This window comes from Protopterus annectens, chromosome 17.part0 (genome assembly GCF_019279795.1).
Source record: "Protopterus annectens isolate FY-2018-M chromosome 17.part0, PAN1.0, whole genome shotgun sequence".
NCBI lineage: Eukaryota > Metazoa > Chordata > Ceratodontiformes > Protopteridae > Protopterus > Protopterus annectens.
This window is the reverse complement of record NC_056751.1, coordinates 530,927,291-530,940,282: the sequence shown is the minus strand read 5'-3', so window position 1 is coordinate 530,940,282 and position 12,992 is coordinate 530,927,291. Positions and strand designations below refer to the sequence as shown.

The following is a 12,992-nucleotide window of genomic DNA, read 5'->3' as shown; positions in this document are numbered from 1 at the left end:
CTTTGTGGCGTGTCGGTGTTGTGATAGGGATTCATATATACATATATATATATATATATATATATATATATATATATATATATGTGTGTGTGTGTGTGTGTATGTATTTGCAATCTATAATACTAAGCATTCACAAGAGAGACTGGGATTTTTTCCTTGCTTTGTCAGTTTAAGCAGTTTAAGATACTGACAAAGCAAGGAAAAAAAGAACATTCACTGTCTTACTGTAGGCTGCTGAGCACGTGTGAGATTACAGTCCTGCAGAGACTCTGAATTTTCCCTTTTCTGAATGCTGCGTGGTCTTGTCTTGAAGTTGCTGTATACAATTAATGGGGGGGTGGGGGTGGGTGTGGTGTGACGGATGCAGAAACAGTGTTTTATGTTTTTTTCCCTTGTTTTGTTCCATTCTTTTTAGATTAATGTTTTTTATATATATTTGTTTATATAAAATATAAGACTAGGCTTCTTAAGATCCTCACAAATCAATAGCCTAGTAAGTAGCTGTGAATGCGTGTGTGTGTGTGTGTGTGTGTGTGTGTGTGTGGTGTGTGTGTGTCTTGTGTCTGTGTAATATGGTAGAAAAAAATGTGACAAGCCTACCTACCTGGTGGTATGAACACTGGGTCTGTTTGATTGTCGTTGCTGATGTGACACTCTGACCCTAATGTTTATGGACATCAGGCTCAATTCTAAGCTGTGCGTTTTTAAAGTAGAGCTAAACAATCCACGTATGCTGAACTGATGAGGTCAGAAAAAGACTAAACATGATATGTATACAACAACCTTTATTAACCTGAATGGCTCCATAAAGACTTTAAAAAGTAAAAATAAAATCAGGGACATTCAAAAGCCACGTAACTGAAACATTGGTATGACATTAAGGGGTCATTTGGATATATGCCAGGGGCCTCTACGGCAAGACATTTACGGTATTACATAGTGAAGACTCTAGCATGGCTGGGTCTTTCTTGCAGTTTTTACTATATGGTTTGTGTTACCTGTTCATCTTTTGGTTTATATATATGTAAACATGTGTACTGTGTACGTATATATATACGTTTACATGTATATATGTGTGTGTATATATATATATATATATATATATATATATATATATATATATATATATATATATATATTTATACATATAGAAACACACACACATATACACATGCATGCTCGTGCGTGCGCAAACACACACACACACACACACACACACACACACACACACATGCTAAATAAAACTACATCAACACTTTGCTTTATTGTTGTTCATTTTTTATCGTCTTATAAACATTTCTGCTGATACAAGGGCTTACTGTAATAGGAGATGTGTGGGATAGTCTTCCCTGTCAGTTCAAGTTTCCTTTCTTTCCTTTCTGTTGCATAAAGTGACAAAGCCTCCTTTTCACCATTCATTACGTTTTGTTTCTTAAAGTAAAAGTTTCATTGTATAACCTTGGTTCACTTTGAACTTTTTAATTAATTGTTTCAAACAAAAAAAATCGCTGTTGTACACAATAGGGCCATCAGTATTTTATGCTGTCAAGACAGTAGGACTCTAATATTGCCTGGTGACATAAAATGCTTAGTTTGAGAGAAGATGAAGATATATGGCTTATGCAGTCATGGGACCAGTCAGAGGTCTTGCTTAGGTTCATATCCTCACTACCTTTCTGGGCCATTTTAAGCTTAGTCAGTTTGCCTTTTTGTGCTCAAAATAACCTATCCCATTTGGTTATAGATTGGCCTTACCCATCCCATGATCGATAACTATATATCACCCCTAATAAGAATAACTGGGATCATACCATAGATAAGTTGAAGGGATCCATGCATAGGATTAAGCATTTAGGAACTACTTCTGTCCATTAGTAGTACAGGGGGCAGTACTGGGGCAAATTTGCTGTTTCCCATCTGCAGATCCATGTTGCGATTGAATGTGGACAGGGATGAACTTTGTTTTATGTGGATGGGGAGTCTTTTCCAGAGCAACTTAGCTGACTGCATACATTTTTTTCCTTCTCTGGACTTTGTCAAAAGCTATAATAGAAGATATCCTACAGATGGAAGCTGGTAGATATGATGCTTGTAAATGTTTTGATTTGTGTGTATGTTCTAGAAAACATCTATAAATTATGGAAATTTATAACTTGTATATTCATTCATGAGTTGTTTTTGTTGTAGAAATCTCTCTGTGAGACTTAACACTACTGGAAAATGTTATTTATGTTATCTTCTACATCATCACGTTCCTGGCCATTGCTAAAATTTTCTTGTGTCTTGTTTCTCTACACAGGAATAACGACTTTTAGCATGAAAATCTGGTCCTATTTCTTCTCAGGTGTGGGCACCTTCACTATGATGATGGGTTTCCTGGGGTGTCTTGGAGCCCTTAAGCAGCTTAAGTGGATGCTTGGATTTGTAAGTACTCTGCAAATTATAGAAGCCTTAAGTGATTTAATGGACTATATTATTATTATTATTACTATTATTATTATTATTATTATTATTATTATTATTATTATTATTATTATTATTGTTATTATTTTCTTTCTTCATTCAAGCCTTATTCTTTTCTGTGATCACAAAGCAGGTGCCCAGTAGTCACTGCTTGAGTCTTGTATCACTGAAAGTCATTCCTACCTTTTGGTTCAAGTAGATGAGAGTCAAAAGCAGCAGGGACAGTTGCCATATTTATGTTAGCCTGGAAGACATTTTTATTTGCAAGTTAATATCCCCAAGCGATGCCCCATGTTGCCTGCAGAAGACTTGCAGTGAAGTGCAGAAGCAGCAGCAGATCCCACTGCCACAAACACTTCTACCTGTTTACAGAGCCCTGTGATTCCCTCAGGTGGTTCTTCCCCCCACCAGTCATCCATTCTTCACTTGGTTGCTATTGATGGAAACACTTCTACCTGTTTACAGAGCCCTGTGATTCCCTCAGGTGGTTCTTCCCCCCACCAGTTATCCATTCTTCACTTGGTTGCTATTGATGGAAACACTTCTACCTGTTTACAGAGCCCTGTGATTCCCTCAGGTGGCTCTTCCCCCCACCAGTTATCCATTCTTCACTTGGTTGCTATTGATGGAAACACTTCTACCTGTTTACAGAGCCCTGTGATTCCCTCAGGTGGTTCTTCCCCCCACCAGTTATCCATTCTTCACTTGGTTGCTATTGATGGAAACACTTCTACCTGTTTACAGAGCCCTGTGATTCCCTCAGGTGGCTCTTCCCCCCACCAGTTATCCATTCTTCACTTGGTTGCTATTGATGGAAACACTTCTACCTGTTTACAGAGCCCTGTGATTCCCTCAGGTGGTTCTTCCCCCACCAGTTATCCATTCTTCACTTGGTTGCTATTGATGGAAACACTTCTACCTGTTTACAGAGCCCTGTGATTTCCTCAGGTGGTTCTTCCCCCCACCAGTTATCCATTCTTCACTTGGTTGCTATTGATGGAAACACTTCTACCTGTTTACAGAGCCCTGTGATTCCCTCAGGTGGTTCTTCCTCCCACCAGTTATCCATTCTTCACTTGGTTGCTATTGATGGAAAGATGTTAGAGATTGACCCCCCCCCCCCCACCTCCAAAGGAAGGTGAGCTGAAACACATCTAGACTGATTTTAGACTTGGGTCATCAGTAGCACGGGAAAGTTGCCTTGCCACAATTGCAGCAGGCCACCTAGAATCCTGTTTATTAGTCATGTAGTAAGTGTGTATTCTTGACAGGTTTACATATTTCAGTTAGTACATAACTCAACAGGTTGAGTCAATGCAGTCATACCTTTTTTAAAGGGAGAACTACCCTTAAAAAGTAGAGAACCTAATTTCCACTTCCCCAATATAAGCTGCTTCCAAAGTTGCACTACAGTAAGGTAAAGCGGATAGCTTTTGAGAAATTATGTTTTGGTGAGCTGAAATTACAATGAGCGCCGTGAACTCCAGTAAGCATGACATGGTGTAGTTTACTGGGGAAGTTACATCTAAGGTTGTCACAAGACAGAGAGTCCGAAGGAACTTAACATGTCAAGTGTACAAATATTTGGTTGACCACACTCGATGTAGTTATACTGACTTAGTTGTTTAGTGGACTGATATATCAAACCTGATTTACTTTATATGCATCATTTATCTGTGTGGGAGTTATTGCTGGATTTATTATTTTTAACAGTCCAGGGGTACTGAACAGGGCTGTAGATCGAATACCACATTTCATTTTTTTAAATATTACTGGGCTGAGTGTTAATGTTAAGCCAGGAACAAAAAAGATATGCAAAAAACAATGTACCAAAAATTCCAAATGAACCAAAGAATGTTGGTCCAGGCTAGTAACACAGAGTTAAATCAACAAGCATTTTCATCCCATCAATGTAAGGAACTACGTCAGACCTGAATGTTGTATCATCTTCCTGTGCTTTCAAATGACCCAACGATTTTAAATTCATATATTAAAAATACTTACAATACTTGCTTTAATAAATATGAAATATAAACACACTTTTAAAAACACATGCAAAAACATTTTAAAATTGTTTAAGATCAGTATGATATAAGACATAAATATAACATTACACATAGTTGAATTAAAGTGTAAAGTGTATTAAATTTATATAAAATACTTAAAAATATGTTCCCGCAATGATGTGTTTCAAATGTTTACTTGTTTACGCTTTGTTTAAATAAGGTGCAACTATCTTTTAAAAAAAGGAAAAGGTTCTATGACTATGTATGTAGACATGTTAATGTTTGCTGCTATAAGAGCTAAAACCCTACTAATACTGATTTTTGTTAATTAACCCTGGGGGCTGGGAAGCATCATGCGATAATTGTCCGTATAATTCTAGATGCTCTAGCCTGGTTAGAATGTCTATTCAGGGTGTTACTAGTATCATTTTTACTAGAGTTTACATGCTCATGAATCCTGGCTTTCAAATCTTTTTTGGTTTTACCTATATAGAAGGCTGAGCATGTCATACACATAGCAAAATATACTACTCCCCTAGTTTTGCAGTCATATTTGCATTTGGAGCCAGCTGGGGATGCACAAGCCAGTGCATTTCTTTGTGCCGGTCCTAAGCCCGGATAAATGGGGAGGGTTGCGTCAGGAAGGACATCCGGCATAAAATTTTGCCAAATCATACATGCGGACAACAGTACAGATATACATACCGGATCGGTCGAGGCCCGGGTTCACAACGACCACCACCAGTACTGTTAGCCAACAGGGTTCTTGCAGAAATTGGGATACTGTTGGTCAAAGGAGGAGAAGAAGGGGAAGGCATGCCTGAAGGCAGGTAAAGGCTAGGACTGTGATAGTGAGGGTCTGAACTTTGAATGCTGGCAGTATGACTGGTATAGGGAGAGAGCTAGCAGATATAATGGACCGAAGGAAGGTTGGTATATTGTGTGTGCAAGAGACCAGATGGAAGGGGAGCAAGGCTAGGTGTATCGGAGGCAGGTTCAAATTGTTTTATCATGGTGTGGATGGGAGGAGAAATGGCGTAGGCACTATCCTGAAGGAACAGTATGCTAAGAGTGTTTTGGAGGTGAAAAGAGTGTCAGACAGAGTGATGTTTATGAAGTTGGAAATTGATGGTGTAATGATGAATGTTGTTAGTGCATATGCTCTACAAGTTGGGTGTGCGATGGATGAGAAAGAAGTTTTGGAGTGAGCTGGATGAAGTGGTGATGACTGTACCCAAGGGTGAGAGACTGGTGATTGGAGCAGATTTCAGTGGGCATGTTGCTGAAGAGAACAGAGGGGATGAGGAAGTGATGGGTAGGTATGGTGCTAAGCAAAAGAATGCAGAAGGTCAGATGGTAGTGGATTTTGCAAAAAGGATGGACATGGCTGTGATGAATATGTATTTTAACAAGAGGGAGGAGCATAGGTTGACATACAAGAGTGGAGGGAGATGCACACAAGTGGATTATATCTTATGTAGAAGGGCCAGTCTGAAGGAGATTGGAGACTGTAAAGTGGTGGCCGGGGAAAGTGTACTTAGGCAGCATAGGATGGTGGTTTGTAGGATGACATTGGTGATCAAGAAGGGGAGGATGAGTGTGAGGGCAGCACCAAGGATCAAGTGGTGGAAATTGGAAAAGGGTAATTGTGAGGTGGAGTTCAGGGAAGAGTTAAGACAGGCACTGGGTGGCAGTGAAGAGTTACCGAATAGCTGGGTAACTACAGCAGAGCTAGTAAGAGAGATGGCTAGAAAGGTGCTTGGTGTGACATCTGGAAAGAGGAAGGAGGACAAGGAGACCTGGTGGTGGAATGAAGAAGTACAGGAGAGTATACAGAGAAAGAGGTTGGCAAAGAAAAAGTGGGATTGTCAAAGAGATGAAGAAAGTAGACAAGAGTATAAGGAGATGAGGTGCATGGCAAAGAGAGAGGTGGTGAAGGCTAAGGATAAGGCGTATGAAGAATTGTATAAAAGGTTGGACACTAAGGAGGGAAAAAGGACCTATACCGATTGGCTAGACAGAGGGACTGAGCTAGTAAAGATGTGCAGCAGGTAAGGGTGATAAAGGATAATGAGGGAAACGTACTCACAAGCAAGGAGAGTGTGTTGAGCAGATGGAAAAAGTACTTTGAGGGGCTGATGAATGAAGAGAATGAGAGGGAGAGAAGGATGGATGATGTGCGGATAGTGAATCATGAAGTGCAATGGATTAGCAAGGAGGAAGTAACGATAGCTATGAAGCGGATGAAGAATGGAAAGGCTGTTGGTCCAGATGACATACCTGTGGAAACATGGAGGTGTTTAGGTGAAATGGCAGTGGAGTTTTTAACTAGATTGTTTAATGAAATCTTGGAAAGTGAGAGGATGCCTGGGGAATGAAGAAAAAGTGTTTTGGTACCGATTTTTAAGAATAAGGGTGATGTGCAGAGCTGTAGTAACTACAGATGGATTAAACTGATCAGTCTCAGCATGAAGTTATGGGAAAGAATAGTGGAAGCTAGGTTAAGAAGGGAAGTGATGATTAGTGATCAGCAGTATGGTTTCATGCCAGGAAAGAGCAATACAGATGTGATGTTTGCTCTGAGAGTGTTGATGGAGAAGTACAGAGAAGGTCAGAAGGAGGTGCATTGTGTCTTTGTGTATTTAGAGAAAGCATATGACAGGGTGCCTAGAGAGGAGTTGTGGTATTGTATGAGGAAGTCGGGAGTGTGTCAGAGAAGTATGTAAGAGTGGTACAGGATATGTATGGGGGTAGTGTGAAAGCGGTGAGGTCTGCGGTGGGAGTGATGGATGCGTTTAAGGTGGAGGTGGGATTACACCAAGGATCAGCTCTGAGCCCTTTCTTATTTGCAGTGGTGATGGACAGGTTGACAGACGAGATTAGACAGGAGTCCCCGTGGACTATGATGTTTGAAGATGACATTATGAACTGTAGTGAGAGTAGAGAACAGGTGGAGGAGATCCTGGAGAGGTTGAGATATGCTCTAGAGAGAAGAGGAATGAAGGTCAGCAGGACTAAGGCAGAATATATGTGTGTGAATGAGAGGGAGGATACAGGAATGGTGAGGATGCAGGGAGTAGAGGTGGCGAAGGTGGATGAGTTTAAATACTTAGGATCAACAGTTCAGAGTAATGGTGGGTGTGGAAGAAAGGTGAAGAAGAGAGTACAGGCAGGATGGAGTGGGTGGAGAAGAGTGTCAGGAGTGATTTGTGACAGATGAGTACCAGTAAGAGTGAAAGGGAAGGTCTACAAGAGGGTAGTGAGACCAGCTGTGTTATATGGGTTGGAGGCGGTGACATTGACAAAAAGGCAGGAGTCAGAGCTTGACATGGCAGAGTTGAAAATGTTAAGATTTGCACTGGGTGTGACGAGGATGGACAGGATTAGGAATAAGTATATTAGAGGGTCAGCCCAGGTTGGAAGGTTTGGAGACAAAGCCAGAGAGGAAGATTACATTGGTTTGGACATGTGTTGAGGAGGGATGAAGAGTGTATTGGGAAAAAATTGCCAAGGATGAAGCTGCCAGGTAACAGGAAAAGAGGAAGGCCTAAGATAAGGTTTATGGATGTGGTGAGAGAGGACATGCAGGTGGTTGGTGTGACAGAGCAAGATGCAGAGGACAGGAAGAAATGGAAACTGTTGATCTGCTGTGGCAATCCCTAATGGGAGCAGCCAAAAGAAGAAGAAGATTTCCATTTGGAGCCAGGAGTGCGTTCGATTCTCGGCTGGAGTGCGGGGAGTGCTGCATGTCCTCTCCGTGGTTGGGTGAGCGTTCGAAAGACATGCGTAAATGGGCGTGCCTTCATTGAAGGTTGAACATTGAGCTGGCACCTCGGCGTTCGTGAAAATCTACTGCCAATCTTTAGCGGACCAGAGTTTCGCTGTGGCGACCCCTAACCGGGAAAAGCCAAAAGACAAACAACAACCCTTGGGTAGGTACTCACAGTAATATTTACTAAATCAAAAACACATCTACATTGAGAATATATTAAATTTCTTTATCGTAACTACTTTTCCCATGGGGTAGTTACAATCATTTCCATTTTCAAAGCATGGCTGACTGTGCAAGAATTTTGTTACTAAGTGTTTTTCATGTAACTGGGGGTTTATTAGACACCATGGTGTTGGCAGTCTAGGGATGGAACAACTGATGGATAGCTCTTGCATTCCAGGGAAGGATGTGTTTTTTTTTGGAGTGGCAGTGCTTTTGTCTGAGAGAAAGATGCTGACAGTATACACTACTGCTTTGCTGTCAGTCATTCTCTAGTTAATGTAGTTTAGCATCAGGGATGTTTGACTTCATAGTTTGTTATAGTACTACTCTGAATAATACATAATAAAGATGCATGATGGGAAGGCCCCACCTCTTTTATTATATATTATTTACTGAAAGTCTAACAAATAGTTGACAAAATAAAAATACTCTCTGTTTCAAACTATTGAAACAAAAGCACTTATTGTATCTCTCTCTCTCTCTCTCTCTCTATATATATATATATATGATGGTGATCAATGAAAATGGTCTGAGCTAGATCAGAAAACTTACCTTTTCACTGATACGGTTTGATATGGTTTGATGTCGGATGTTCGGTAAGCAGCACCGTTAATTCAGCGAACGCAAAGAAACCAAGGTCAACTCACCAAAACAAAAGATTTTAGGATATATTCTGGGAGATTGATGCAGCCAGTCTCTGGCATGAGAGAGTAGATACCATGCCCGACATTCGCACAGAATACTGAGCTTGAACTGGAGTTGGAAGAACTGACTGCAAGCCTTTTTGAGAAATACAACAGAGGTGATGTCCAACAGGATAACCGAAGGGTTTTAGCAGACCAGTCGGGTCTGTGATAAGTTAAGGCCTTGAAAGGTGATGTGGATTTAGTTCTGTATCTAGGTGCTAAGAACAGGAAAAATATTCAGCGTATAGACCGATAGATATATAGAACATGCAGATGGTTTGCTGCTGACTCAGTAGATAGGAAAATTGTAAGAAAAACAAAAATAAAAGCTATAAAAATCAGTAACAACTGGGAAAGCTTATAGCACTCGTTTTGTTTGTTCGACGTGGAAATCAGCTTTTACAGCACTCAGTAACAGCCGTGAAAGCGTACAGCACTCATTTTGTTTGTTCGGCTTGGCAGGACTTAATAACAGCTGTTTGCATTTATCAGCAGGTTTGGGACTTAATAACGGCCCATTTCTTGCATTTATTTATTTTATTTATTTATTTTATTTTAAGTTTGGTTGCCAGGATGGTCCATTGGGCCGAGTGAGCCCGTTTTCAATGGAGTCCTGGGGAGAAATCTCCATGAATACAATATATAAAACATAGTGAAAGTACAATGTATAAAAACATAGTAAAAATGCAAGAAGAGTACATTTAAGTTGAAGTAAATCTTAACACAATTAGAAGGTAAAGTGTAACAGTATGTAACAATTTACATGAGAAAAACATTTTTTTTTTTTTTTTTAGTTTATCAGCAGATTCATCCTTTTTGTTATGTGCTATTTACTTTAAGAAGCAATACTATGATGTATAAGAAGGTCACTGTATTCTGCTGGGTTGCAAGGAACTTCACTGAGTTTTATATCATTTGTTCTGGCTTCTGGTTTCAAGATATTCCAAAACACCAGCAGGGTTATAAGGCCTGAACATACAAAAGACAGACAGTTCATTCAGACCTAACCTTACTGATCTGTATCCCCTGCTAGCCTGAACTGTACCAGCACAGCCTAAGAATTCAGGGTCCAGTTCTCCAAATAAAATTACCATCTGCTGTTTTATTCAGCCCTAACCTCAGCGGACTGCATCTCCTGCTAGCCTGAATTTTACCAGTTGTGCCAGCAAAGAAATCAGGTCCCAGTTCTTCAAATAAAAGTCAATTCTGCAGTGTACATCTAAGCTAATCTATAATAATAACCCTGTGCTAAGGTTTCAGTCTGTTTTTGAATTTGAGTTACCTTGTGGTGTGCACACTGAACTGAGGGTGCCGATACCTATTTGCTCTCTTTCCATCCTCTTTTTCTAGACAAAGGGTTAACGAGTTTCCTTAGCCATTAAGTGGAATTTTGTTTATTGTGATAGTGAACAGTCTATAGTGCCAATCATATGGTAAAATAATATATGTTATCTCACTCTATATTGTGGCCATTCTGTACTTATCAATAATTAGGGCACAAACAAATATAGTTCTTTTTAGCGTTTGCTAGCTGCCATTCTAAGGTGTCTGACATTACATCTAAATGATATAATACCACCATAAGATTTTGGAATAAATCCCCAGTCTAGTAGCGTTTTAGAAGCTTGCTGCAATCACAGCTTCCGTTCTTCACTTTTTTGGGGTAGTTTCTGATTGTCATCAAGTAACAACGCTACAGTGCCACTACTGCATTTCATATTTAATCCCTTTGTAGTGCAGCTTGGAAGCTTGCACTCATAGTTTCCGTTTGTTGGGCTAGACTCCAATTATTCCTGTGGTGTTAGTGTTGTTCTTAGTACTATTTTCCTGTTTTTAATTTTGCACTAATGCAGTTCAAACTGCTTTTTGCTATTTAATGTAATGAATTAATGTCATTCAAACAGCTTTTTGCTATTTAACACTCTATTACTGGAAGCCTGGTACCAGAAGTGACACTGCAGCTGGAATGTATGTTATTTTTTTTTTTACTGCCAATTGCATTTTAATATCTTTGTGTAATATTGTAAGTGCCACATTGTTCTGTTTCACCTCCAGTGTCTTCCCCTTTCACTCTCCTCCCTCCTAACCCATGCACCACTTATATGCATGCGACTCAAGGGAACTGCAACACATTTAAATAGCTAACTTACCTGCAGTATATCTTCTCTCCCACTAAATCTGTAACTAAACAGTAACCATTTTCTTTATCTTACACTTCATTACAGCCAAATATTGCACCTTTGTCTTAGGTCTAACACTCCCCGCCCCTCCTATCACTAAAAGTTGCATAAAATAGGAACAACTAAAACACACAATGTCCTTCCTACATCCAAAAGTAGCACTTTACATAGTAACTCACTCCCTGCCCCTCCTATCACTAAATGTTGCATAAAATTGGAACAACTAAAGCACACAATGTCCTTCCTACATCCAAACGTAGCAGTCTCCATAGTAACTATGCTTCTCCTTCCCTCATTTTACATACTCACATCCTACCACACACAACTAGAAGATTTCACCAGCTCAACTCAGGGGCAAACCAACACTATAACCAATTCACTAAGACTAAAACATTTCCCACTATCTCCACACGACCTTGCCCCAACCCATCGATATTCCTACATAAATAATAAAACAATCAATAACATTTTCCCCTACTCGTCCCAAAAACAAAATAAAATACTACATAAACTACTTAAGCTCTACCTAATTCTATCCCAAAAACTCACTTGCTGCGGTGATATACATCCTAACCCAGGACCCACCTGTGCTCCCCATACAAACCTAAACCAATCAAATTCTCTCAACAACAGGACAAACCACTCTCTTCTATTCTTAAACATAAATGTTAGAAGTATTCTTAGCAAAGTTCAATACCTCCATGCCCTATTGGCCTTTTATAAACCTGATTTAGCCATACTCACAAAAACCTGGCTTAAGCCAGAACATCACGATAATGAAATTACACCCCCTGGCTACAATATTATATGGAAGGATAGAACAGGGAAAAAAGGAGGAGGTGTAGCCATAATGTATCAAAACCATCTTATATTGGAACAAGTTAGCTACTCCCCTCTAGAAGTTAATGATACTGAACTCATTATTGCTAAATTAAAAATAAATTCTAACAAACATATAGTTGTAGCAGGTGTCTACATTCCACCAGGAAACAACATTGCCACCATGGAGAACCTTTTGTCCTGGATGGCTATCTCCCACCCACAAGAGACCATACTCCTAGGAGATTTTGACATAGACTGGACCAACTGTACCAAATACAACCCCTCTACCCATATTAATCTTCATGGGTTTACACAAATCATAGACACCCCAACTAGAATCGATAAAAAAATCTAATTGTCATTCCATCTTAGACTGGATACTTCTGTCTGACCCCTCCTTCACACACCAATCAGGCTGCCTACCAGACAGCTTGAGTGACCACCAACCAACATATCTTATTAGGAATAAATCCCACCATTCTAGCCAGTTCCCCCTTAGAATAGTTCATAACAAAAATAACTTCAAAGCTAAGGACCTAAACAACGAACTCAAACACTGTAATTGGTCCTCCCTAAAACATCTACCCCTTGATGAAGCTGTAGATTACTTTAACTCCACCTTTCTCAATGTCCTGAGCCATTATGCACCAGCCCGAACTGTCAGACTTAAAACAAACTATGCCCACTGGTTAACAAAAGTGACTAAAGCCTTAATGAAAGATAGAGACAGAGCCTGGGCTTAATATCATCAAATGAGAACCACTACCTCAAAACAAAACTACTCTGCTCTCCGTAATAAGACCAAACAACTCATTAAACTTGATAAAGCCAAATACTACAA

The 12,992-nt window shown here is 39.8% G+C and overlaps 1 protein-coding gene across 1 annotated transcript in view; it reads left to right on the top strand.

Annotated features, from left to right (window-relative positions):
* The window catches only part of LOC122791655 (leukocyte antigen CD37-like), a 748,166-nt gene that overhangs the window by 442,821 nt on the left and 292,353 nt on the right, over window positions 1-12,992 (top strand). The window contains exon 4 of the mRNA XM_044059471.1: window positions 2,300-2,424. Within this exon, the coding sequence (XP_043915406.1) occupies window positions 2,300-2,424 (125 nt within the window). The remainder of the gene's footprint in view (window positions 1-2,299; window positions 2,425-12,992) is intronic.